This window comes from Podospora pseudocomata (genome assembly GCF_035222375.1).
Source record: "Podospora pseudocomata strain CBS 415.72m chromosome 2 map unlocalized CBS415.72m_2.2, whole genome shotgun sequence".
NCBI classification, from domain to species: Eukaryota; Fungi; Ascomycota; class Sordariomycetes; order Sordariales; family Podosporaceae; genus Podospora; species Podospora pseudocomata.
The window spans coordinates 1,322,839-1,349,529 of NW_026946366.1; the positions used below are offsets into that span (position 1 = coordinate 1,322,839).

Genomic DNA, 26,691 nt, shown 5'->3' on the forward strand with positions numbered 1-26,691 from the left:
TTTTCTTTCTTCCCCTCTTCTGTTTTGCCTCCTTCGTCCCCTCTCTCGTCTGGAACTGGGCCAGCCCCCCCTAGTTTGTGCTGGATGAAGGTGTGGCTTGACGCCTCCTCCTCTCCTCTTCATCGTTTCCCCTATCTCCATTATCCTCCCCGTCTTACAAACGTACATTGCCGCCAGCGAGCCGCCCCATGTACACAACACCCCTCTTGTGGTACAGTAGTTCCAAGTCCCTTCCCCCACGCAACTTTCCCCTTGAAGGTTAGAATCTCCGATTGGGCAGGTCCTTTGTGTATGTATGCACATTCTGACCCCTGACCTTGAGACGGCTACACGGCGAGCGGTCCTGTCCTCCTCCTCACCACTACCACCCAACAGTTCCACAGCTGGGGTTTGCCTCTTGCTACAAGTGTACATCGAGAGAGCCACCAGTTGAGGGGGAAACAACACACAGGCAAGGGGGAGGGGTAAGCGAAGGCGGCATGGGGAAAAAAAGAACACATTAACCGCGAAGCTTGTCGTTCCTTTGCGTTCCTTGTTGGCTACAACTTTGTTGATGGAGTCGATGGAGCCGTTTCGCATTTTCTGCAGTTACATCCAGATTGCGTGCTTTATCTCTCTGTCTCCATTGCCAGTTCTCCACTTGTTTGTCATGTTCAAGAAGAGGTTATCGTGAGAGACACTATAGCGACGGTCTGTTAAGCGCGGCTTTGTGCTCAAACCGGGTAAGCCACCTCGATTCACTCACCGAGACGTTGGCTTCGAGAAGGTCTGCAACGGTAGGTTGGCAAGGACTAGAACGCGGGTTGTAACCAGCGGGCAGTAGTGATGTGATAGAGATACATTAGACTTGACGGGGGGAGGGGAAAGGGAGGGGGAACGTCGATCGGTTGAGCATGTACCTCTGAAGTATTCTTCTGGTGAGGTGGTAGATCTGATGTAACATGGGATACCCCGAATGTTTTGCTTACCCACCCGAGGAGGGGGTCAGCAAGCTGTGTGGACTATGGGAGGGAGGAGAGGGAGAGTCCCGTCCGAGGCACAGACGAACCTGACACTTTCCAGAAAAGAACATATGCCGAGCTGAGACTGTGGGCGTCTCTGAAGGGCTACCCGAGATGGGGACACACTCGCCCACACGGACAGTCATCCAGCTGAGAGAAGTGTGCATTGCCTACTGAGATGAGCATCTAATGCGGATATGGCACATGACACACCTCGCGTACAGCATGTATGAAGGCTCCTCACAAGACTCCATGTCCGTGCCATAGAGCTCTTCATAGGTAGTTGAACATTTGTCACCAGTGTTTTGCATGTGCTTATAGTTGGAAGAGTGTTGTGAATGTTTTGCAATGTTTTTGTAAAAGTTTCAACAATTGTATCTGATAAAACATGTACCCATAGCTTTCTCCTCTTCCCCCCCGCCATCAAGAACCTGCTCTTGTTCCCAAAACCCTGACAGGTGAAGGTGTAACCACGGTGGCTAAATAGGTAGGTATATATAAAAAGTAAACCCAAAAGAAATGATATAATAAACAAAGAGATGTCGGTATGTGTGTTGAGTGTGTGTGTGTGTAATGTGCAGGTCACCATCGTTGATGTACCTCACTCACTGTTGCCATAAATCCAGGGCAACTAGGTAAGTACCCCCCCTTTCATATCATATCCGTCCCAATCCATATCAACATCAAAACATAATCCACTCCACCTCCTGATTCCCCCCAATACACTTGATCCAATTAAACGGCCCGCCCCTCTGCTGCTGCCCCGCCGTGCCCGGCCTCATCCTGTTGTACTCATCCTTGACTTGCACCCCCTCCCCAGCCCAGAGCCGCTCAAGCACTTCCAACGCGGCAAGGTTGTTCATGTACCCGCTCCGGTTCATAATCTCCCTGCACTTGGACCGGACAATATTCTGCTGCAGCTCATTGACGCACTCGCTTCCCGCAACAAAAAGCGGCCAGAGCAGAAACTTCTCCGCGGAGGAACCCGCTTCGAGGCTGGTGGCGTAGTAGACCACCTGAGAGACCAAGTTGCGGAAGTTGTTGTGGGTGGAGGAGGAGTGAGGGCTGGCAAGACGCTCGGTGTACAAGAGCGCGGCATACCGGAAGGCTTCGGAGAGGGAGTTAAGATCCCGGATCTGAGTCGCGGTCGGGGGTGGGGTGGTGCCATTGACACCAGCGCCAACTCCCATTCCTACTCCTGGGGATGTGGGAGAGGAAGAGAGGGATGGAAGCGGGAGCGGCGGGCCGGTGAGCGAGGCCCGGACGCGGTTGGAGTCGAATTCCCAGGTTTGGAGGGCGATGCGGGCCTCTTTCCACTCGCGCCAGAAGGCGCTGCGGTGGTCATCGTAGGCGGAGGAGGGTGATTGCATCGAGTTGGCGCCGAGATGGTCATTGTCGTCGAGGGTGGAGCCAAACCCGTTGCCGTCGAAGCGGACGCTGCTGTTGATGGGGTGGGGAAGGCCGCCAAAGAGGCTGTGGTGGTGGTCGGGGCCGCTGAGGAGGGGAGATGACTTGAATGGCGCACCGAGCGGGGAGGCGGAACGCGAGGTATCATTTGCCCGGGGGAGTGGCGAGGAGGCGAGGAGGTTCTGGACTGGCCGCTGCTGAGAAAGCAGGTTAAGTCGGCCAAGTTTGATAATGGTCCTGAAGAGCTCGCGGTCGCAGCCGACGAGGTTCTCAGCTCCGGGTGGGAGGAGCTGTGCATCAGGGAGAACACCGTAAAAGCTCGTGTTGAGCTGGGCTTCTCTGTCGTTAACACTGGCGGAGATGGCATCAAAGTATGTGAAGAGCGCCTCCATCCAGGCCGAGTCTCTTGATGGTGGGTAAGGAGACATCCGCCGCATGCCCAGAATCTTCTTGACTCCGGCAAACTGTGTGTGAAACTTGGCAACCCCTGACTCGGCCATTCTGTAGTGGCAGAGCAACAAGATGGTGGCCAAAACGGAGTCCTGTGTTGACTTTTCCGCGTCGTTGAGCTGCTCGTCAAGTAACCGTACTGCCAAGTTTCTGTGTTGGTATTCTTCAGTCAATGACTGATCTTGCCCATCCGAGGGGCTCTCCACGGGACTCTTCTCTCTCATGTCGAAACTGTGTTGACCGAGACTGAGTTTGCGCTTCATCCTGAGGTTGCAGGCGGCCAGCGCGCAGATGGCGTGCTGCAAGCTCCGGCTGCTGTTGGCAAGGCCAAGAATATGCTCTCGGAAGGGGTTGTTGGGGCCATCGATAAACACCATGCTAGGGCACATGGACTTCTCGTAGTAGTCGATGAAGAATGGCATCTTGGTGGCGAGATCTGGGCTCATCTGCAAGACGGGTGATGGTGACTGTGAAGGATATGAGTTCGCCCAGGGGGCTCGGGTCCTTTCATTGACGCTGCAGGAGAGCGAATCCTCATCCGCGTTCGAGGTGGCCCAGAAAGAGCCGTGGTGAGACTGGACACTGCTTCCGTACGTGTCCAAGTCAGGTGTGCCAGGAGCTTTTGCGTCTTGAGGTCAGCGTATGTGATACGGTTGTTGTGGGTAACGAAACTCACCCATGACGTCGCATTCATGTGGGAGCTTGCGACTGAGCTGGGCTTCCAAGGACTCTACATGAGACATGTGAGATTGAAGACTCGAAGCGGGTTCTGATGGACCATATACGAGGCTGGGGCAAGAGGTTGGTGCCCGGGGCTGCTCAATCATGATGCCACCTGTTGGGCTCTGTGGAACGGGCGACCCGTGATTGTGGAATCCGTCGTAGACAATAGGGCTGTGGATGTATTGCGGCACGTCGTCTCTCGGAAACGAGTGAGCAATGGGAGACATGTAGTCAACCTCGCTCATGGTGTCCAGGGGAGTGTGGATCATTTCCCGGTGCATCATCATGTCACCAGGAGTCGACACAGGAATGTGAAGACTGCGTGGTGGAGGAAACCTCGGACCATCTACTGGGGGCATGCTGGACGAGAAGGGAATGTGAGTCCATCCCGGCGGCGCGGATTCGGTAGGAGACATGTGCGACATGTCGTAAGGGTGGTGGTGAAAAGGAGGTATCGTGATAGAGGGGCTCCGCCCGTGGCCCATTTCCAGGTCGCCGCGAACTGCCCGCTCATCCTGCTCGGTTGGCCACTGACCGTTCGAAGTGACGGAGGTCGTCCGAGAGCGTGTCGTGGTCGTTGGTGACTTGATGCTGGAAAGGCTCGTCTTGGCTTGGTTGACTGGTGGTGCCTTTGCAATGGGCAGCGACAACCCGCGAAGCTTGCCCCGACTGGCCACGCCAACACCCCATGTGAGCTGCGTCTTGTAGCCAGAGCACTCGTTACCAATCTCCAAGCACTGCGAGCAATACGGTCTCCTCCGATCACACTTCACATTCCGCTTGGCGCAAGTAAAGCAGTCGTCTGCGGCCCCGCCGGCGGGGGCTCTTCTTCTGCGCTTCCTGGCCGAGGCAGCATCCTTCGCTGCTCCTGTCGACGGCGTGTTGATTGGTGCAGTCATGATATCTGATGATGATGGTGGTTGTAGTGGTGTTGATCCGTTCAAAGTTTCCACCGCCCGTTAAAGTAATAAGTCTCGATGTAGTTGCTGGTAAGGCCAATTCCGAATTCCCGGGAAGTCTCGTGCAGATCCGCACAGCAGGGCAACCGACAGAAGGCCTTGTGAAGAGGCAAGTGTTATTGAACACAAGGTGTGGCCCTCGAGAGACAGCGGATGCTGGCTGGAGTGGGTGAACGGGTATTAATATGGCAAGACTCGGGGCACATAGCACGCTGCGTGGGAGAGACACTGGAGCCTGTGTATGTCTCGCAGCCGAGAGGGAGGTTGAACCTGCAAGCTGGGAATGGTCGAGATGAGATGGGATGAAGTGGGATGGGATGGGATGAGAAATGAATCAGATTGGGAAAGAGGGCAACATATGAGAGCAAGGCAAGGCCGCGAGCCGTGTGTGTGGTAGGGTGTTCTGTTTTATTAAACAGCAGCTCCCAAGCACTTCCACCGAGGCACCAAGCAGCAAGAAAGAGACACACGGTCTGCATGCAGCCCCATCCCATGCCCGGCAACCTGACCCCCCCCCCCCCCCTACCCCTACCACCCTCCCCCAGTCCCCCCGTGCAGCGCGCCAACGCCCCCTTCCCACAGGTACCACCCAGGTACCTCCGTACCGACCAGGGGCCAAGGGAGGATCGGTCGGAGGAGCGGACGAGGTTCTGGAGTGGGTGCAACGGCCGCGAGCTGGGGGCGGCGACGAGTTACAACAGGTGACGGGCGGGAGTTGGAGTCTGGTCAGTGGAGAGAGCCAAGGAAGACCCCATTGCGTCCCACATTCTCTCTTTCACCTGTCCACCATATCCATCCACTCGTCCATGATAGACCCCAGTCGAATACTCAGGTGAGACAGTGATGATTTTCGGAATAAAAAGACGGTTAAGATGGGTTGTTGGGCTGCCATTGGAGGGGGAAGCGAGGATTGAGAGTGAGATGGGCGAGTTAGCCTGAGGGACTATAGCCAGTGAAGTGTAATTATTCCGACTGAAAGGGAGACCGAACCCAGATCCCAAAGGCTTCAGAATTGGCCGACCGGCAAGAGCTGAAGAAGTCTCGGAGATACCGCAAATGCTCCGTGCCCTGACGGTCTGTTTCAAGCTCTATCTCTCTCTGGAGTCTCTCTGTCACCGCTCTCTCGTTACAAGAGTTGTGAAATTCATGGCGTTTGGGGCGCTAAAGAATCCCTTGGTCAACCGAAGAGCTTGTGTTTGACGACTGCGACGTACACAACAGATTCAAGAGTGCTGTCGCTCTCACTGCGAATGCGAGAATTTGGAGCGAGGTTGGCGTTAACAGGCCCCCTGTAGAGATACCCCAGCGCCAGCGGGACAGCGCGGGGGTTTGTGGCTGACCCTGCCGTCCCGTCCGTTTACACATGTAGTGCCCCGCCATCTGCCACAGTTTTCACTGATATCTTGAACTTTCAGCAACTTGAACCGGATCAACCTAGTTCGTACTTACCAACACTTCACATTCGGCGCTTTTACTTTCTTACAGCTGGCCGGACGACATCTCTTGTTATCACAAACGCTAACACGAAGCATGAGGCTCCATAAAATCAAAATCACGGCAAAACGGGCCTCTCAATGCCAGGAGGTCCCGCTCTGGCTGGACTGACCCCCATCTGACAACGGCGTCGTCCACTTTGAGCAAAACCGCCTGCCAGTCGGTTATCATCAGATTGCGACCCTGTGCCGGTACCTATTGCGAGCCAGGTCCGTATTCCACATCAACAAGCGACCGCCCCGTATCTGAGACCGCATTGACGACGCTACCCGACCCGAGGACGCCAAAGGGAAGATGCAATATACATTTGATAGTCCCTCGTCAGCCTCAAGCCCACGAAGCAGCCACTATATCGACAGCCATGTGAGACATCCTCCTCTCGCAATGCAACAAGCAATGGCAGCAAGCACACGATGCATTGCATTGAAGCTATTGCGCAGGAGTGGGGGTCCTTTCAACATGCGTTGGGTTTCCCCATCACCGAGCTAGTGACAGCATTTAATATATTCGGCCAGTCATTGTCTGGTTACTGGGTTCAGCAAACACTGACGACATGCAGCACCAGTCGTGGTCTCTGCCTTCTTCAGGAATCTCGTGAGACCTTCCTGGTCTCGGTGGGAGGGTAGTTCATTACAGGACATCAGAAACCACTAAAATAGTCTGATAAGGAAACATGTTTTCTGCAGATGGTGTTGCCAACTTGTCATGTCATGTCATGGTCAGAACAAGACCATTATGCTGCATGATGCTGATCACGACCAGCTTGCTCAGGCACGCCCAGCGCCCAAGACGAATCAGCCACCGCCGAAAGCCTTCTGTGCAGGCTTCTAGAGACCTTCCACACTAGGCCTCAGAGATGCTAGTGGCGGAGGCTCCCTTATCAGCACACTTGCTGTCGGCCATGCCCGGATAATCCCCCGAGCAGTTCATATCAACAGGCGGGCAGCAATATCTCGGATGGTGGGCCTTGAAAACCACACCGAGGCTTTGAGGTTTATTATTAAACGACATAAGGCGAAACATGATCGCCAAGGGTAAGGGTTCGTGGGTTCTGAGCCGAGAAACGGAGTTCATCAGAGCCGCCCTCACGCCCTGTCGTCCAGGGGTCAATAACGGAGACCAGACCAGGGCGAAACTGACGCCAGAAGCCACAATGCACGACATCGTCTCGATGACGAGATTCGCTTGTGACTTCTTGATGGAGCTGTTGGCAGTCTGAGCTCGAGGTATTTTCGCCCGTCGAGGACACGGTCTCATGGACCCTTCGCGCAGTTTTCCCCTTCGCAGTTTGTACTTTTGCCACATACAAGTTCTCACTCATCATGGAAGACGACATATACGTACGTTGCCTTGATTCGCTGCGCCAAGCACCGCCACGGCTCGCCGCTGACGAAGGAAAGACACGCATCTTACAGGCCCAAGATGAGCAACACTGGATCTTTCCAGACCAGGACAACACTTCCGTCGACACCACAATAGAGAATAAGCAATGTCGGCAAGTCAGAGGCCACGGCACGGCCTTGACAGCGCTTCCGTTCTCGCCAAGGAAAGGGGTTCGGGAGGGGTTGTCAGGGGATCAGCTTTTAAACGACCACACTCGAGATGGACTTCATACAAACTCGTCTGTGGTGTATCGAGCAAGTGGTTCATGCGCTAGCTTGGGGACTAGGTCAGTCGTTACACCCTGTACCCTGACCTCTCTAACTATCCCCTCTTTTCGTTGTCAACCCAACTCGGATATATGGCATGTGAGCTCGCTACACCTTGAACTTGGCACTATTCCTATCCGTGTGGGCATCGTCAATAACTCGTCGACATGCAGCGATATCACCAGAGCCAGATCATTGCGCTCCGTTGAAGCGGTCCAGACCAGCGCCACAGCAAGGGCCTGAAGTAAACCTCAAACCCCTCACCATCACAGCGCACACGGCGATATTTGGTGGGGGTCACGTTCGAGTGGTCGCCGACTTCCACTGCATGCAAGAGCCACCAGAAAACAAGTCGTTGACTGACAACAAGACGCTCCAACCTGCGGATGCAGCCGGACGAAAACGGCGTCCTTCTCAACGTTCGCTCGAGGCTCGCGAGGCTCTTGTTCGGACACTAAAAGACGGTAGCGTCTTGTCCACCGCCAGACCAAGCAACGACAAGTCACGCGCTGGCAAAGCAGCCAAGCGGTAGCAAGAGACGGCGATACAGCCACCTGCATTTGGCTGCCAGCGCTAGAAGCCAGAAAGAAACATGCATCGAAGCTTCTATCTCGTCACAACTTGCGCCCCACAAATCCCTTTTCCCCCATCCTTCCTCGTTGCGAAAATGCCATTGCGTTTGTGGACGGAACGGCGGCTTCTGAACCTGCAATTTGGGCAGAAACGTCTTGGCTATCGGCGCGCTGGACGGCTACACACTTTAGTACCTTACGCTATACTTGCTTGTTTCTCGTTGCTCGTCTTCACATGCTGATCACTAGATTCCGTTCTCTGGTCCTGTTCGTGATTGTCGATCCCAAGCACCAGCAAGGCGGAAGCGATTAATAGCATCGTGGCATCTCCCGCCGGGCTGGCAGATCGACACTGCGAGGTGTTTCTCAGCTGAGGTGCAAGCAGCGGGTGATAGGCTGAAGCCTTGTGTGAGAGGTGTCGCGAAACTTGATCAACCTCAAGAGAGGGTTCACCAATCACCTTTCACCAAATGCAGGCTCTTTGTGAGATGTCGAGGGCAGACGGGATTGACCGCCATAACTGGAGTTCCCCTCACTTGTCTGGCCTTGCGAGCTACACCGCTTCAGGGCAATGACCGAGGCCCTTGCTGCACGACTGATTGGTCTGTCGGGTTGGGAGCAACTGGGCGGCGGCGGCGGCGGGTTTTGAGTGCAGTGAGAGGGTGAGAGACGGGAGTCGGGGATCCGGATCTCAGAGTTGTGGTGAACCAAGAGATGTGGCTGAGAAAACGGCCCTTTTCTTCCCACGGTCGGCTTGCGGCCCTGGCGGCTTGGCCCTGGCGGACTGGCACTCTTGGGGCAGCACACGTCTTTACGTAGCCTCGGCAGTCTGGCATCACTCAGCTACGGTTGTTTGCTGACAAGCACAAAGCTGAAGACAGTCAAAGCCTCCGAGGCGCCGCTTTGTCGCCTTACTTTTGATATTATATACTCTGATATAGGCAGAATATTTGACGTTGTTCGGAGATTTGTGCTGGGCAGGAAAACTGAGGGAAACAATACCGACGAGACGGACCTACTCGGCGTCACGCTTTCCATAAATTTGTCAGCCTGTCTGTCAGCTCGGGGACCCTTTCCACATATTAACTGGCAGGTTCGTTGAAGTCATCGAAGAGAAAGGTCCTACCCTGCTGGGGGAATCCTTCCTGAGATATGCCAACATCTGGTTCAGCAGCTGTCAGTTTGACGCAGGGCATCGCGATCTCTCTCTTATTCATCAGCAGCAAATTATCTTTAAGCTTTTTGTTTCTTTTCTCTTGCAGCACACTCCGACCGTTTGAAAAGCACACCCACTGTTCTGCGCTGCGGATGGAACGTTGCAATCTTTTGCCCTATTCCCTGATGGGTTAAGCGTCGATTGCTTGGTTAAGCGGAGCTGGGACTAGGGCTGGTTTTCTTTTCCCCCGCGGCTTGGCCTTGTTTTGTCTAAACCCTTTCCGTCACCGAGACACACGATTTTGGTTTCTCTCTCCACCAGAGAGAAAAAGGTATCGAGATGTACCTCGGGCATGTCACTCTGTTTCCTTTGGTTGTTGGCTAGTTGAGTGGTGTTGGTCAGTTTTTACGAAAGCGAGACGCCGTTGGGAAAACTAAATTGGCGCCGGGCTACGATGACGGAATGACGAGATGGGGGAGGCTGATTTGACTATCTGATGAAAGTGCCATCTTTTTTCGTTGTCCATGACTCGGACTTGAGGAAAGCCCAATCTGTTCCTAACGTCAGAGGAGGGTAACGGGAAAGCCACAACGGGAGCCCCCCACTGCATGGTTCACGCGCGTTGTCGCCACAGGCACCACCTAGAGAGAACCAGCGTTCATCCCGTCCCTGCGTTGGGTGCGCTGCTGTTGGTGTCATATCCATACATAGAACAGAGCTGGGACGACTCTGTACACTCCTATAATTCGTCCAAGCCCCTGGGTTATCGCCGATGATCGTTTGCCACGATGAGGAATATCTCCGTTTTTTTCTTTTGGTTGGGTGGTGTGTGTAATTATAGGTACCTACCCTCCGAATGTGCGAGTCTTCTCCTATCATTGCCCCCCCCCCCCCCTTTCATCATTCTTGAGAAGAGGTGAGGGGAGAGTAGCATCTCGAAGGGAAAAGAAGCGGATATACGCGGGGCAAAAAAGTTCGGAGAGGGCAGTGATGTTCGAAAGTACCCGGGGGGGCGGAACGATTTGCGCGTTTGTCTCTGATGAGGAGGGTTGGGGATTTGGGGCGGCGACTAGGGACAATGGGGCCCAGTGAGAATGTCTCTCCTTACTTTGCTTGGCCTTCTGTTACCTAGTTGTTCGGATCGAACCTAATCCGATTTGGGGTACATGTCTAGAGACACATTGAGGTTGGAGACTTGACCGAATCGAGGGGTAGGATAGATGCGGTCGGAGACGGACGGAGAAATGGTTGGAGAGAGGTTTGTAGGGGTTGTGAGGGGAGGCATCACGAGATGTAAGTTGCGATGGGGACGTAGGACCCTGGTGTTGACGAGTGCTTGGACGTTGAGGTCATCATCATTAGTCAAAAGTTCTTCAGGGGACAGCAGGTCAGTACTATCCTTCCGCCCTCGGATGTCTACCGCCTTCCGGTGACCGCGCGGTCGGAACTTTGTTCTCTGGCTACCAACGGACGGGATGGGTACTGGCGAGCCCATTCCCTTCTGCTTGGGGCTGCCGGTAGCTAAGTAAGGTCGGTATGCAGTCACGTTTTCTTTTTTCTGAAAATAGCATCACTAGCCCTACAGAGGTTGGGACATCGTGTGCATGTCCTACACGAGCCGTTATGACGCCGGCACGAGGCGGTATTTCGTGTTTGTTTGATGGATGGTAATGAGGCAGGTGCGGTGAGGCAGGGTCAGTTAATATCAGCCCGTGTGATTCTCTTTTTGCTTGTTCTGTCGGGGGGGGGGGTTTTTTTCTTATCCTATCACTCTTCTTCTTCTTCTTCTTCTTCTTCTTCTTCTGCTTCTACGCAATGTTCTACTGCCTTCCTTTCTTGATCTCGACACACAATTGGGCCCAACCACCAGGATAGAGAGTGGGGGGAGGGGGGCATATGTTGAGATGGGGTGGTGTTGGGAACGTGACTACCTTGCCAGTCTGCCGTGACGGAATCCGACAGGACGAATGCACAAGAGGGAAAAATAAATGAAGTGAGAAGAATCAAGAGGTGGAATGGGTGAGCGGGAAGTGGAGGAGAGGAGGCACTGCCCAGCGGTTTATATTACTCGTGCATGAGGAGTCTTGGAGGGATGACACTCTGCCTTGGGAGGCCTTGGGTGACCTTGCCTTTCTCACTGCGCGCACGGCGGCTGCCATGGGCTTGGGCTTGGGCTTGGGGGTTGATGCTGTCGATGACTTTCCTTGAAGAGGATGGTCAACCTTGGGTTTGGCACTATACAGTACATGGCCATGTGTTGGTCTGCTGAGTTCCGAGCACTTCCGATCGAAGGGATGCGAAGGGATCATAATCAGAGCAACAAGTGTGCTGTGATTGTACAATGGTGGTGGGAAACTCATTTATTCCAGCTTATGTCTGCTATTCCTTCCCAGGTTTTTTTCTTCTGCTTTGTTGGGCAATATATCTCTTTCCTGCGTCGCTGTGTTGCTTTCCGACTGGACAAGACATGTCACGGACGGGACTTGTCACACGTGGGACTTTTATATTAAAGAGCAAAAGGAGCTGCTGGTTTGGGATAGCTTTCTCATGTCTTGGTTGCTCTCTTTACCTGGTTTCCTTCTTTTCTGTTGGCAAGGGTCTGTTCCCAAAGAGAAAGGTGGCATTGTGTTTGATGCTTCTTTTCTGTTGTTCTGTTGCTTTTCGGGGAGGAAGAGTGTTGCTTCTATCACGCACCGCGCATGCAGCGGAAGCATAGAGGAGGGTTCTAATAATATGTTCATGTATCGGCTCGGTATTGCTTGTGGATCAAGGACCCTTGATGGCATCATGACGAAGAGATCATGCTGCGATTGGCGAGTGCCCAGAAGAAATGCCCAGGAGAACAATCCGGGTACTTGGGACTGTGGATTATCACAAGGAAACCGTTTTGATGGCGTTTCCTGACGCATGTATGGAGCTTGTTACATTAATCTTGATGGCTCAGCGTGATAGGCGGTCACGAGCGTTTTTGTAGATAACATAGATTAAAGAAGACTTGTTGAGTAAGATGCTAGGAGTAAGATGTGATAAGCCCATTTCGTGGGTCGATTTGCTCATCGGAGCGGTCGTGCTCTAACCATTAGTCTGGAAGTATAGGGGCTGTCAGGGGCCTCAGGGGGGGTTGATGACCTGACGGACTTGATGTCAACAGAGATGGGTTTATCAACACATAGGGTAGATAAACAAAGACAGTACTTTCTCTGCTTCGGTTCCAAATGGACTAGTGCGACTCTAGCGTTCAAATGCTATATTAAATAGCTGGAGAGTCTCTTACAGAAGAGGTCTCTTTGACACTTTTTTTAGTCAATTTTGCGGTACCTCGTGTTGTGGTCTCTTGTCGGTCTAACAGTGAAACGGTACCATGATAGGCTTTGGCCCACATTCATTAGCATCTCGCAAGAATGAGATACTGCCATTGCATTCTCGATGATGGTATGAATCCCAGCTTGGAGATCTGTCGGTGATAGTAAATGGCTACCGAGGAATGCTGGCCACTCACATGGTACAGCATGAGGTATTTGTAAAGTTTGTTTGCCTTCACGCTTTCATAGGTATGAAATGGTTCTTAACAATGGTACGTGTACAGCAAGGAAGTATTACTGCTCACTAGAAATTCGTCAGTGTTGACAAAGTCAGTCCGAGTACGGGAAGGCAAAACTGACAGGTCAAAGACCAAAACTGTTGAACCACGAATTGCAGTTATTTACTGGTTGTACTCGAACGGCTTTTCACCGCAGGTACCACAACATGGAGGCGGTGATAAACCGACGTCAAAAGCCTCTTTGACTTATGACTGGAGCGCGCTCTGTGTCTCAACAAGGCATTAGATGTCTAAGCACGAAAAGCAATATCTTTCAGCCACCGAATGTGAGTTGTCTTTGGCCACGAAATGCCCTGTTTTCCCATCCTCCCCCCCCCTGATTCCCATGATATTTATGCACAACAGTCTCAAGCCACTGTAGTACAAATACCGAGGTATGGCAAGATATCCTGCACGGTTTTCTCCGAGTTGAACTTTGTGCGACTCTCGGTCTGACTTCTTGATCCATGAAGCCTGATATTGAAGACGATCAACAAGTCCCTAGTTGTATCTCTTCAAGTATCAAAGCCCCCCTAACACAGTGACACTCGCCTACCGCCCACGTGGCTTGGAGCATCACGGTCTAAGAATGTTGCACAACATCAGAGTCAGCTAACGCCTGACTTCTCACACTTCACACATAACTTTCGGTGTTTTCAAGCCGAGCTGAGATATACCTAGGTAGCCAAGTGATCAATATGAGAGTTGAGTTTTGAAGAACCGTCAAGGATCTCAGATCCGGAGGCAAAGGTGGCGTAAGGGTCTGAATCATGATTGTGTCTAATGATAGATACATGTCTCTGTTGTCTTGGTCTCGTCAATATTCGGGTACATCCGGGATTATGATGCCGACCAGAGTCAAAGTTCTGATGTTGGACAACATCGATGGCGTTATACTTCGGGGGTCTTCATGTGAAGTGGTTCTTGACCCGCTGAGACAACAGCACACCAGATAGATGACCTCAAGGCTGTCTCGGCTCTTTAGTTCCGAACGTCTTGTGCATCATCAATACTCTGGGGCGATATTGATGTGGAGATGAATGCGAGCCTTCTTGTTTGGCGACAATGGTGGGCATGTGACTGGTGTATGCGTCTGGCTGGACAAAGTCAGTTCTTCTCTCCATGAGCTTCAATCAAAAGAAGTAACCCACAGGCTTTATGCGGGCAAATAGCCCGTAGACAATGAAGTCTTGGTCTCTGAGATACTTGGTACGGTAATGCCTGGCTTTTGGGTTGAGGGTTTTTGAACCTTTTAAGACAAGGCCTTCCGGAGTGAATTTTCCTTTGCGGCGTTGAGAATGGACCAAGAAGTCGTCATGATGGGAGCCAATAATTTTATACAGGTATGGATGGGGAAAAACTGCCCTCATAACTGATGTTTAGCGATGATCTACACACATATACAGAACTGATCTTCAAGGGGTATGGTCAGAGGCCAACCCTAACCCAACTATCTTGACCATCACTTTACAACCAAGGCAGTGAGGCCGGAGTACGGATTGCTGGATTCTGTACATCCTTTCCCCTTGTTTCCATTCCTCTTTCAACTCAGTTGGCTCATATCTAATCTAACCATAACAATGCCAGCAAGAGCAAACCTTCGCATCCCGTTCGCACCTTCCCGCACTCTCTTTCAACAACCAAGAGTGACGTCATACCTTCCATCTCACCCCCTATCCCCTATCGCCGACAAGCCTCACCACCAACGACTTCACAATCGCCTTTCACTTCGATTTCATATACCCTCCTCCTTCTTCCACACATATTCAACTCTAGCACCCCCTCTCACCATGCCAAAACGCAAAACCACCACCACCACCACTACCAAACCAACCACCACCCGCCAGTCCAAACGAACCAAAACAACCACCCCCTCATCACCCCCATCATCTCACCCCACCATGTCCCCCCTCCCAAAAGCCTCCTCCCTCTTCACCCCCCTCCCTCCCTCAAAAACCAACCGCCTCCTCGAACCAGGCCCCATCCTCCTCGTCTCAACCGGTAACCCCCAAACCCAAACCCACAACCTAATGACCCTAGGCTTCCACACCATGATCTCCCACTCCTCCCCCACCCTCATAGGCCTAACCCTCGGCCCCTGGGACCATTCCTACTCCCTCCTCTCCTCGTCAAAAGAATGCGTCCTCTCCATCCCAAACCTCACCCTCGCCAAAACCGTCGTCGACATCGGCAACATCTCCTCTTCCGACCTCCCCCCCTCCGAAACAAAATGGGACCGTTTCAAACTAGACCCCATCCAAGGAGAAAAGGTTTCCTGCGCGCTCGTCGGAGGTGACGGCATAATCGGGAATTTAGAGTGCAAAGTGGAGGATGAGTCGCTGGTGAAGAAATACAACTTTTGGGTTTTGAGGGTTGTCAAAGGGTGGGTGAATGAGCAGAACTTTAGGCTGGATGGGACAGCGGTCGGGACGGACAAGGGGAAGATGATGCACCATAGGGGCGATGGGAGTTTTTTTGTTGGTGGGGAAGAGGTGCTGGATTTGAGGGGACGGATGACAAAGTGGAGGATGTTGCAGGATTAAGGGGTGCGAGGGAAAAGATTACGAGGTTTAGGTGATTGGGGATACAAGTCATGGATGGTATGGTGAATCACAATGGTCATGATGAAAATAAAAACCCACATAAAAAAAAGGTCATCTGGAATCGTCTCTTTTTAGCAACCAACCCCCCAAAAATGATATCAAACAACAAAACATTTCCGTCGCCGTCATAAGCCATTCCAAGCATACCATAGCCAGCTAGCCTCCAGCACCTGCTCTAAAACCGCCAGAAAGCACAATCCAGTCAACACAAAAGAAAAAGACGGCAACACCACCCGCAAACCAAAACCTAGCAATAACAACTAGAGTACAAAAATGTGGTTATTATTGCACGCTGAGCTGGAACATTGTTAATAATCCATCGGCGCATCCACCAACGCAACGCCCCTCTGCGCCCCATTACTTCCACTGCTCTCTCTCTTGTTAATATTCTCATTGCTGCTCGGAGGTGGCGTCTCGGTCCTGTTCGAAGCAGGCGTTACCCTCCTCCCCGAGGAGAACCGGGCACCGCTTCTCCCGAGGCTGTTCCTCTTCTCCAACACGGCCTCGCTATCCTGCTGCGCTACCTGCTGCACCTGAGGCACAATGGGGAGGGCACCCCCTAAAAAGTTACCATCAGCGGGGTGGCTAAGCCCCATGCTCGCATCGTCCGGCACCTCGAGGCTTGTCCTCTTGGGGAGCACAGGGCCCATGCTCTGCCGTTTCCTGTGAGCCTGTGTTGGGCTGGAAAGACCAGTCGAGATGGGGAAGCGAGTCTCTGGTCTGCCCACCGACTTATCACGGGCATGGCCACGTGGGCCAGGAGCCGGAGAGGTAGCACGAGATCTGCTGCCCTGTGCCTTTTCAAGGAGCACACGGTTGCGCTCCTCCATGTGGGCTTTGCGGTTGCTTTCGTCGGTGGAGATGGCTCGTGGGCGGCCACCTGGGTTGGCGCGGAGGGATCCAGACGCGTTATTGGTAGAGAGACGCTTGAGTTCGTTGAAGATGGCGTCCTTATGGGCAAACAAGTCACGGACCAAGCGGTAGGCATGCTTCTCCTCCATGGTAAGCGAGGTTTCGGTGCGAGGGCGAAGCACGCAAGGGGCCAAGGAAGTAGCGAGCTTGACGATGTACTCCTCATCGGCAGAGGTCAGGTCGATCAGGCGGGTGAAGTGGTTCATGCAGGCATCCAGTGTGGCAATATTAGTGAGCCTCAATTGAGACAGTGTCTGCTGGAGGATGGGCACGCGGGCGGCATCGCTGTCGTTGCCGGTGGGGGTAGTATAGATGGTTCTAATAATTTCATATACGTGCGAAGAAACCAAAGAATCTGAAAAAATGTCAGTAAAGCCCAGAAGGCAAATCGCAAACGATAAGAGGACATACCTGGAAGCTCAAGAAGGTATAATTTCAACAGGCTGGCAACAGTCGGGATGTCAAAATCGGCAAAGGTTTCCAACGCAGGCGGCTTGCCATTGTTGACCAAAGCTCTCAACTTGTGCGTTTGAGACAAGGGAACCTCGTGGAGCCACACCCCTCTCCGGGCCTCATCGCCCTCGAGGTCTGGATAGTGATGATCCAAGTAGGTAAGCAGCGTTGTAACGATAATAGGCACACGCTTTCTGTCAGCCCTGGCTCGGGCCTCGAGATCCACACCAAAGGTCTGGTCATCCACCTTGTTGTAGTAGTTCTCGTACGTTACAACCTTGGGAGCAAAGCTACCGGTGCGGTAGTTCTCCAAGAGATAGCGCAAGTCGCCAAGCGGCTGCACTGTTTCCTGGAACAGCATCATGTTATCCACGGTGGCCTGGAGGCTAGGAATAACGTTGCTGATAGTGCCCGAGAAGTCCAACACAACTGTCTTGATGGCCTTGAGCCTATCCAGTTCGCAGCGCTCAAGAAACTTGAGATGTAGGAAGATGGCCTCCTCCAGCTCGCACCTCATTTCATCCAGCTTCAGAACACTGGCCTTGTACTTTTCGTCCGCCTCCCGGGCCTCCCGGCGCATACGCTCAGCTGGCGTCTCGTTCGGCCTGGAAGTGTTGAGCACATCCCACTTGGCGAGATATTCAGTAACAGTGCCAACCACAGGCGAGTCAGAACCATCAGACCCAGAGGTGGGCATGGAGAAGGCTCTTGAAATCGACTTCTTTTCTGGCACACCAGACATCTCGAAAGCCTTGGGCCGCCATTGGTAGTGCATCTTTGAGCTATTGGCGAACGTGTTGCCAACATTACCAACCAGTCTCAGGAAGCCGTGCGTTACCAAATCCTGGCCGATTCTCTCGGCATAGCTCACGCTTGAGCTTCCCATGTGCCGTTGAAGATACTCGACAATATCGGTTCCCGCAGACGTGTTTTGATATGTGCCGAGAATGGGGACCTTGGTCTCGCCCATCTTGATCGTATTCAGCATGTGCTCGAGGATCTTCTTGACTTGGTCGGGGGTATAAGTCTCGTCGCCGATCTCGTAGGGCTCCTCCTCCTCGGCAATCTCGGGTTCGACCTTGATTTCAGGGATATCTTGGCCAGTTTTGGGGCTTGTTTCGGGGTCTTGGAACGCCAGCTTATTCTCCTCCTCCAAGTCTTCGAGTAGTCGGCACTTGTTGAAATAGGTGCTTCGGAGCTTTTTGCAAAGGTCGGCCTGCTTGTCGTGCGCCTTGATTCGAGACTGCAGCTCATCTTGCGAATCTTGTATCCGGGATTCGTGAGCCTCGCACCAGCGGCCAAAAGGGTTCACAACCAGGTCGCGAATATTCTGTGCAATCTTCTTGTGATTCTTGGCCGCTTCCTCCATCTCGGTCCGCACACCTTCATAGGCCTTTCGCACGCTGGCGCCATCGTCGCGGTTGAACCCTCCCTGGACCTTGTCGACGGTTGGGGCGATGTCGGATAGCTTGTTTCCGTAGATCTCTTCGGCCTCGGCGCGCATTCGAGCAATGGTTAGAAGCTGGCGGTTCTCGACGACACCTTGTTGAAGCTTGCCGAACAGGACACCCAGTCCTTGGATACTGTCAGCGCGGCCCGTTCACCACCTCACACTGGACATGCCAAAAATCCACGCAAAAAACTCACCTGCGGCGTAGTCATTCGACCAGAACGAGTCTGCGAAACCGGGCATCTTTGCGAAAGACGACCGATTGCGCTCGGCGGTGGCGTGTACTTGGAACGGGTGTAGAATTAGAGGCCAACGGCTCGCCCGGGAAGAAAAAGTCAAAGAGTAAACAAAGATTCGAAGTGCTGTGCTGGTCGTGAACTCGTAAAGCCAGTTTCGAGAGTCGGCCCCCAGAAATGCTGGATGCAGGGGGAACGTAGCCAAGGAGGTGTGGTGTGCGTCTCCAGCGCAATTGAGGCTGAGTGTCTTACACTACGGAGTAGCTGGTACCGTACCGGGCAGTTGGGTAGAAATGTTCAGAAGGAAAACTCGGTTGGTAGGGCGCCGGAAGGCCGGGTCTGGAAGGGCACGCGACGGGACCTGAAGTTCAGTGGTCAGGAAGCAATGGGACGGGAGAAAAAGAAGCTTCAGTTGAACAACAAAAAAGTTCTGGATTCCGGCGCAATGATGGAAGCGGCAAGAAAGCAGGCAAGTGTCCCGACAACCCCAGGATGCAGAAACCCAGCGCCATCGCCGTTTCATTGGCCAGATAGCCAGAGCACCGAAAGCTTTCACTGACGACCGACAAGAGGCCACCAGCGGGGGCCAGCCCCTCAACCCCTGCAGCAGATTGTGGCCCACCAAATGTCCACCATTCACCTCGAAACGAACAGCCGGAATGCCCTTTCTCACCGACTTCTTGAAACGTCAAGTCTCTTTTCAGCTAGAGACACCTCAGCAGTACAATCAGGCTTGTTGGAGAGTTCGGAATGTCTTGTCTCGCTCTTGTTGATTCTGGGCTTCGGAGGACGAACGACCACCAGGCACTGATGACGTAAGGAGACCGTTTTAGAAGCACCTGAGGAATAGTGTAGGGCTGTCAACCAGCCTGGGCAGGGTCCAACTCGCCCAGCCTGTCCGTGTCAACTCACGATATCATATTCTTGAGCATAGCTTGTCTGGAAATCTGCGGCACAATCGTGTAGCTAGCACATGAACTATACTTGTCTGACAGCCAACAGTTGCCGACGGGATACGGATCATGTCAACCGCAGCATCCTAACAGGTTGGTTGGCAAGTAACATATCATTCTGTTAATGCACAGACATTTTTCTTAACAGCAACAGAGAGAATCAGTGAGAATCTCAGTGGGCTCAAAGCACGTCAACAAGTACTTCATAAACCAATTGAATACAGGCTTCTGAAATTATACATTGTATATGATTCATGATACCGGACTCTCATCAAAATCCCGAACGCTTGCAAATAAGTCCTAAAAAGCTGTCATGAAGCTTAGCCGAGACACTCTCCCTTTAGCGACCCGAGTCTAAGGATTGCTAAGCCGCGTATCAATCCCCGTCTCCGTCCCCTGACGTCTTTACACCCGTATTCAAACAAATCTGCCTCGCCGTCTATGCAGCTTCGGAGCATCGACACTATCGTCTCCAAAGAACAGAAATAATCCACAGAGGGTTAAGTTGCCAGTTCCGATGAAGTCGGACCGATACCCCAAGTGGGCCGAGCTCGAAGCCGGCGACTTCGGCTCCGATTCACGGTCACGTCGGAGGCCGGCAAGGGCGAAGAGAGTGACTTTGTGTGTTGTATTCTCATGCCTCTTACTTTCATATCTGTTTTTCCCCATAAGCGGTGCCGGGTATATTCCCCAGAGACCCCCCGCGTCAAAACCACAGCTGCCAAACAGCATTGAAGAGCGCGTCAAGCACATCTTGAGCCATACACCCTTGATTGGTAAGTGGCTTATCAAATTATCTATGAACCTGAGGTCTGACTTAGATATCAGATGGACACAACGACCTGGCCATCCTCCTCCGGGCCTACTATAACAACCACATCTACAACGACAACTTCACCAAGCCCTTCACCAAAGGCGGTCTCACCGGCCATGTTGATATCCCCCGTCTCAGGGCCGGGATGAACGGCGGTGCTTTCTGGAGTGTATTCTGGCCCTGCCCGTCCAACGGTTCAGATTTCTCAGACTCCAGCTATGGTTCCAGTCAGTCTCCCCTACACCCTACCACATCCATAGGTACCTAACACACGTCCCAGTCGTAACATCAACCCTCTCCCAAATCGACCTCCTCCACCGCCTCTCCTCCTCCCACTCAGAAACCTTCTCCCCCATCATCAACATCTCCTCCCCCTCCGCTCTCGCCGCCTTCCGCAAAAACAACCAGCTCATCTCCCCCCTCGGCATCGAAGGCCTCCACCAAATAGCCAACTCCCCCTCCATCCTCCGCCAATACCACTCCCTCGGCGTCCGCTACGCAACCCTAACGCACAACTGCCCCAACAAATTCGCCGACTCCGCCCTCGACACTCTTCCAGACGACCCGAGAAAAGTCCGGATCGCACCCCCTGTTCACCACGGGCTTTCTGCGCCTTATGGTGTCGACCTCATCAGGGAGATGAACAGGCTAGGTATGATTATTGATTTATCTCACACTTCTGTTGATACCATGCTCGATGTCCTTGGTGGGAATCCAGACAAGACAAACGGGAGCAGGGCACCGGTTATGTTCAGCCATTCCTCTGCTTTCGCCGTCTGCCCTCACCCGAGGAATGTTCCTGATCGTGTGCTTGATCTGGTGAGGCAGAACGGGGGGGTGGTGATGGTGAATTTTGCGCCGGATTTCATTAGTTGTGTTGAGGGTGGGGAGGGTGAGTTGCCGGTTTTTGATGGGGAGAATGCGACCATTGAGCAGGTGGTGAGGCATGTCAAGTATATAGGGGAGCGGATTGGGTGGGAGCATGTGGGGTTTGGGAGTGACTTTGATGGGATTGAGAGTGTACCGAAAGGATTGGAGGATGTGAGCAAGTACCCTGATTTGGTTGGCAAGTTGTTGGAAGAGGGGGTGAGGGATGAGGATATGAAGAAGGTGGTGGGGGGGAATGTGTTGAGGGTTTGGGGGGAGGTGGAGAGGGTTGCGAGGGAGATGCAAGAGAAAGGGGAGCCGGTGATGGAGGATGAGCTGCATAGTTTGTGGTGATTATCAGTGGGTTTTTTTTTTTTTTTTTGTTCTTTTTTTGTTTGTTCATTGCTTGTTGTATTGTACACTAGAAACACAGATTTCTTTTCCGGGCCCAGGCTGTTGGTTTCTTCCAGCTCCTGCACTCCGGGATAACCTCTAACGCCGCGCCAATGGTTTCTTGTCTCCCCTTCCACTCTCTAAATCCTATATAAAGTTCTACCCCTTGCGCTCGACTCTGTTGAGCTTGATGGCGGTCATGTTCTGGTTTCTTGTCCGTTGGCCGCGGACGGGCAGGTTCATGGCGTGTCTTCTGCCGCGGTATGTTCCCATGTCACGTAACCGTTTGATGTTATCCTGGATAATCTTTCGCGCATCGCTTTCTATCACCATGGTTGATAACTCGGCTGTCAGGGCTGTGACGGTCTTGGGCGACAGCGTGCCAATCTTGGCTCTGGGGTGGATGGAGTGCTTGGCCATGATCCGGGTCGCAGTCTGAGGACCGAGGGCATAGAAGTGTTGGAGGGCTTTCTGTGGTCGGGAGGTTAGAATAAGCTGTTCATCGTCGTCGGTCTTGGAGGGGCAGGAGACGGCGCACCTGGACAAGCTTGGCCTCGTGGAAATTGACACCGAATAGGGACACCTGATGATCATGGTTAGCACATTGAAAGCTGTGGGAGATAACTGGGAGCTCGTACCATGTTGAAGAATGCGGGCTGCCAGCCTCAAGTCACCGTCTCGTTGCTAGCAATCGTGGACCAGGGCCAATGTCGTCGCAGACAAGGTCCCAACTTGAATTCGAGATGCGACCGGGTCCTGCCGATTAAAAATCCGGCGGACGTTTGGCAGCTGGGTGCAGCCGGCAGACCCCGGCATTTGGTTGCCTGGACTTGGGCTGCAAGCCAAGCAGGGTCTTGCCCAAAATGAATTTACACCCAAAATTCATTCGCCGAGTGAGTCGAATATCAGAGCAGCACGACGACTCACACACCTCACAATCATGAGAACATTTCAATCACGACCAGAGAGGGACCTCCCCTACTCGGATGAGTTCTCCTCTGCCGAGGAATACATCGAGAGCCTCCTCGACTTCACCACCAACTCAGAGACCTTTCGCTTCCTCTGCGGTGGTGTTCACATATTGGACTTTTTCACAACCGAACCCGGCGTCTTCGTTGCAGCTGTGCCCAAGGAATGGCAAGCTTTTCTTCTGGAGAAGGAGCCAATGGTTCTTCTCGATTTTCTCATGCGGGACGACCTGTCATCTCTCTCACCCAACCGTGGCCCCGGCTCACCTCCCGAGTCGCTTGTTCGCTATGTCAAGGACATCAGAAAACATTCGTTGAGACGGTCATTTCAGCCTAGCAAGCCCAAGCTCCCCATACTGCCCCGATCAGTCGCCCTTGGTATGAAGACAAAAAAGGTTCACGAAGTGACCCATTTTGCAGGGTACATCGACAGGCTGGCCGAGGACATTGCTGAGACCCGGGGCAAGGACCTGACTCACTTTGTCGACTTTGGCTCTGGTCAGAACTACTTGGGTCGTACTCTTGCAAGTCCACCTTACAACAAGCACATTGTAGCAGTGGAGAGCAAAGAAGCCAACATGGCTGGCGCCAAGGACCTCGATATCCTGTCAGGCTTGGCCGAGAAGGAGAAGCGAGTTCGGAACAAGAAGCTCTACCACCGGATTCTAGAGGCCACGGATCCGTCTCAGCATAACGACGAGGAGGCCTTGAAGCGGGTCGCAAGAGAACTCGGCGTGACAGACGAGGAGCTTGCCACGATCGATCTCAGATCACGCAAGGAGATGCAGGCCACGTATACCGTCGAGGAGGGGAAGGGAACCATCGAGTATGTCGTCGGGCGCCTTGAGCACGCCGACCTGACTGGTGTTCTTTCGCAGCTGAGGGGTTGCGAGGAGGAGGTTGACCAAGACAAGCTCGCTATGATGGCGGTATCCATCCACTCTTGCGGGAACCTCTCGCATTATGGTATTCGTTCCATGGTGCTGAACCCATGCATCCACGCCGTAGCCATTGTGGGCTGCTGTTACAACCTGATGACGGAGAAGTTGGGTCCCCCTACTTTCAAGCCCCCGTTCGGTCGACCAAGTCTGCAGCCCATCAATGCTCGAGTTGCACGAGAAGCAGAGAAGCGAGACCCCCAGGGCTTCCCCATGAGCGAGCAGGTGTCCACTTACAATGATGACGGGGTTCGACTGAATATCACCGCCCGCATGATGGCGTGTCAAGCGCCTCAAAACTGGACTGAGCAGGAAAGCAGCGGCTTCTTTACCCGCCATTTCTACCGTGCGGTCCTCCAAAAGATGTTTCTGGACAGGGGCGTCATCTCGCGGATCTATCATGGTGAAGAAACTGACAAGAGTGTCTTTAACACAAGCACCAACCCGGTGGTAATCGGGTCCTTGAGGAAGCAGTGCTATACCTCATTCGCTGCATATGTCCGTGGAGCAATTGCGAAGCTGACCACCAACTCCGAGTTCAACCAATACAACGAGGTCATTACAGAGAAGATGGGGAACATCACGGACGAGGAAATTGCTCGATATGAGGACGAGTTCCGAGATCGGAAGAGAGAGCTCAGCGCCGTATGGAGCTTGATGGCCTTCAGCGCATGCGTCGTAGAATCCCTGATTGTCACTGACCGTTATCTCTTCTTGCGCGAGCACTCCGATATCGTCCAAGACTGCTGGGTCGAGACGGTTTTCGATTACCGCGAGAGTCCCCGCAACCTGGTGGTGGTTGGCATCAAGAGGTAATCAGACATTGGGCATCGATCAATGCGCAAAGTTTCTCATTGCTTCTTGTGTGTGGTGATCGGTTGGTGGCCCCTGAGTTTTGCCGCCATTGGCCGCCGGCAGACTTCGGATGGTTCTTTGAGGTCTCGACTGTGGTTAGCCGTCAACGATATTGATTCCTTCGGGCCGAACCTCCAGCGGCCAGCCGAATATTGTCCAGCCCCCGCCACCAAACCTCTCCACCAAAAGGCCGAGATTTGACATGTCAGATCAGGAAACCCAGCAGAATCATTATGAACCAGTCCCGTGCTTCGATAGGGCCAAAGGGAAGACGCCCCCCGCCTTTTGCTATCGCCGTCACACCCATGGTGCATTCCTCGAACCTACGTCGTGCAGTCTGGTTCAAGCTGGGGGTGCAGCGACTGGGGAGCGTGGCGTCACAGTTCATGTTGGTTGTCAAGATTATTGGATCAAGTTCTCGCCGGTCTTTTCCGCCCGGCTTCCGGCCAGGTCCAGATCTCAACATGTCTCATGGGCATCTGAGCCATATTCCACAGCGGTCACATCCACCTCGATGGCTGAAACTTCGCGAAGCCCGAGGTGCTCAGGCGAGTGTATGCTGGCGATGGGGGCTATTGTTGGGAGAAGCAAGGTGACGACAGAATCGACTCAACCCCACCCTGGAGAATCTGGTGCATCGTGGTATTCTACCCACGTTGATATCCGGCAACTACCAAATGCGGACTGGCCGAGCAGTGGGATTGGGTCTCTTGCCCATCATCACCAAGCTGCCGGCAGCACACTATGACAGGAACCTGAGAGTTGTTGAACATTATCAACGGGTATTATAGCAACAGAGCTTTCCCTCGTCCCCCTTTTCTCGATCTTGGTACGTGGGTGTTTCTATGCCACGACACGGGAGGGCTGATCAGCAGGGCGGGGAAATCCCATCCCCCGGTCTTTTGTCAGGAACAAGATTTTTTTTTTTTTTGGTTGAAAGCTCGCCGAGGTGTGTGTTCCTGTGTTTCTCCTTGGTCAATTTTACTCCGAGTCTCAGTTGGCTTTCTCCCCAGCCAGTTTCCACCCCTCTTTTTTCCCCTTCTTGGCGCTGTCGACCTGGACATTGCATACTCATCTCTCGCAACAAACACATGACCAGCCAGCCATCAGCTTTCCGACGACAGTGCAGGCCGGTTGCTGTGCGGTGGTGGTACGGTCTCTGGCTGGAGGAGTCTAATTAGTTGCCGGACTGTTGAGTGCGGGGCAATGGAACTTGGCAACGCCGCAACATGAGCTCTCACCAGCAGCAGCACCACGGATGATGGATGGAGAGGGTGATCTGAGCGGAGACGCCATCCGCGGGTGTCCACCCTGTGAACCCCTCCCCCTCTATTTGCTTCGGCAGCTGTCTGATCTCTAGATCATGATCTTTCGAGTGAGAGAGACCTCGGAGGAGCATCCGAACCCCTGTCTTAGGAGCGGCACGCCTGCGCAAGGTGAGGACCGGCAAACGAGAAGCTTTCTCGCTTGGAGGTTAGGACACCGTCAGCTCGTAAACCCCCACGTCGACGGCCCACCATGGCTGCACGCAAGTTGCATGCAGAGAGGGCCCCAAAAGGTGACAGGTCACAATCCCTTTGGACTCTCTTTTTGCGATCGCGTCAGGTCATGGGAAAGGGCCAAGCTGTCCCGAGTGGACCTTTTGGCGTCAGAGTTCAGTTCCCGATGGCTTTACCTATCATCTATGGAGTTCCATATGTAAGCCCAAAGATCAATGTGGCCCCATTTGATGCCGATCCCTTCCTTATCTCGACCCCATCCAGAGACTTTGTGTGTCTTTTCTGCTGTCGTGGTTGGGAATTCCATACCGTAATGCTACGCCCTCGCTGCTGCAGGTGAGAACCTTTATGGCCGGCTGTGGCTGTTGCTGTTGGGATGAAAAACAGGGACGGCTCAAGCGAACAAAAACAAACCCACCGTTCAGTTGCATTGGATGGGAATCCTGATTCCATACCTTCTCCGTCCCCCTGAGACACAGATGCAAAGAGTTACGGAAACAGAATAGAAAAAGGGATGCTTCGTGCGTCACTGTTGCACAGGAGCGTGCGCATCACACAAGCTCGCCCCTCCCGGCTCTGCGCGGCACACATGCAGGAGGCAGACAGCAGTTGACCTGACCTCGGTGTTGTGTTGTGATATTTCGCCCCAGTTTGCCTTTTGTCGTCGATTTTGGGTTTTATTAGTTGAGAGATCTGATATAAGAAGTTGGTCTTATCCCCACTACCGGTCCTTTTTCGTTCACCTTCGTGGGGCTGTTG

At 53.1% G+C, this 26,691-nt stretch overlaps 9 protein-coding genes across 9 annotated transcripts; 4 read left to right on the plus strand and 5 right to left on the minus strand.

The window, feature by feature from the left end:
• Positions 1–1,279: 1,279 nt before the first annotated feature.
• On the minus strand, positions 1,280–4,985 carry QC762_208520 (uncharacterized protein). Its single transcript, XM_062887759.1, has 2 exons — positions 3,535–4,985; positions 1,280–3,477 (listed from the first exon to the last, which is right to left on the minus strand). Exons 1-2 carry the CDS (start codon positions 4,478–4,480, stop codon positions 1,685–1,687), a joined length of 2,739 nt encoding a protein of 912 aa, XP_062745910.1. The 5' UTR covers positions 4,481–4,985; the 3' UTR covers positions 1,280–1,684.
• Positions 4,986–5,918: 933 nt separating this feature from the next.
• QC762_0040720 (uncharacterized protein) lies at positions 5,919–12,511 on the plus strand. Its single transcript, XM_062883358.1, has 4 exons — positions 5,919–6,397; positions 6,594–7,374; positions 7,435–7,703; positions 7,857–12,511. The coding sequence occupies exons 3-4, from the start codon at positions 7,637–7,639 to the stop codon at positions 8,213–8,215; spliced, it is 426 nt and encodes a 141-aa protein (XP_062745911.1). The 5' UTR covers positions 5,919–6,397; positions 6,594–7,374; positions 7,435–7,636; the 3' UTR covers positions 8,216–12,511.
• A 1,486-nt stretch (positions 12,512–13,997) lies between these two features.
• QC762_0040730 (uncharacterized protein) lies at positions 13,998–14,508 on the minus strand (the record flags this gene model as incomplete). The annotated part of the gene is made up of 3 exons (XM_062883359.1): positions 13,998–14,084; positions 14,143–14,216; positions 14,463–14,508. 3 exons carry the CDS (start codon positions 14,506–14,508, stop codon positions 13,998–14,000), a joined length of 207 nt encoding a protein of 68 aa, XP_062745912.1.
• A 63-nt stretch (positions 14,509–14,571) lies between these two features.
• On the plus strand, positions 14,572–15,534 carry QC762_208530 (uncharacterized protein; the record flags this gene model as incomplete). Its single annotated transcript, XM_062887760.1, has 1 exon — positions 14,572–15,534. The coding sequence occupies one exon, from the start codon at positions 14,572–14,574 to the stop codon at positions 15,532–15,534; it is 963 nt and encodes a 320-aa protein (XP_062745913.1).
• Positions 15,535–15,902: 368 nt separating this feature from the next.
• rga8 (Rho-GTPase-activating protein 8) lies at positions 15,903–19,666 on the minus strand (the record flags this gene model as incomplete). The annotated part of the gene is made up of 3 exons (XM_062887761.1): positions 18,607–19,666; positions 16,918–18,534; positions 15,903–16,861 (listed from the first exon to the last, which is right to left on the minus strand). The coding sequence occupies exons 1-3, from the start codon at positions 18,650–18,652 to the stop codon at positions 15,903–15,905; spliced, it is 2,622 nt and encodes an 873-aa protein (XP_062745914.1). The 5' UTR covers positions 18,653–19,666.
• A 449-nt stretch (positions 19,667–20,115) lies between these two features.
• QC762_208550 (uncharacterized protein) lies at positions 20,116–21,633 on the plus strand (the record flags this gene model as incomplete). The annotated part of the gene is made up of 3 exons (XM_062887762.1): positions 20,116–20,374; positions 20,427–20,639; positions 20,693–21,633. The coding sequence occupies 3 exons, from the start codon at positions 20,116–20,118 to the stop codon at positions 21,631–21,633; spliced, it is 1,413 nt and encodes a 470-aa protein (XP_062745915.1).
• Positions 21,626–22,313, minus strand: QC762_208560 (uncharacterized protein; the record flags this gene model as incomplete). Its single annotated transcript, XM_062887763.1, has 3 exons — positions 21,626–22,143; positions 22,211–22,255; positions 22,311–22,313. 3 exons carry the CDS (start codon positions 22,311–22,313, stop codon positions 21,832–21,834), a joined length of 360 nt encoding a protein of 119 aa, XP_062745916.1. The 3' UTR covers positions 21,626–21,831.
• Positions 22,314–22,612: 299 nt separating this feature from the next.
• Positions 22,613–24,394, plus strand: QC762_208570 (uncharacterized protein; the record flags this gene model as incomplete). Its single annotated transcript, XM_062887764.1, has 1 exon — positions 22,613–24,394. The coding sequence occupies one exon, from the start codon at positions 22,613–22,615 to the stop codon at positions 24,392–24,394; it is 1,782 nt and encodes a 593-aa protein (XP_062745917.1).
• A 1,032-nt stretch (positions 24,395–25,426) lies between these two features.
• On the minus strand, positions 25,427–25,840 carry QC762_0040790 (uncharacterized protein; the record flags this gene model as incomplete). Its single annotated transcript, XM_062883360.1, has 3 exons — positions 25,675–25,840; positions 25,523–25,596; positions 25,427–25,489 (listed from the first exon to the last, which is right to left on the minus strand). Exons 1-3 carry the CDS (start codon positions 25,727–25,729, stop codon positions 25,427–25,429), a joined length of 192 nt encoding a protein of 63 aa, XP_062745918.1. The 5' UTR covers positions 25,730–25,840.
• Positions 25,841–26,691: the final 851 nt, after the last annotated feature.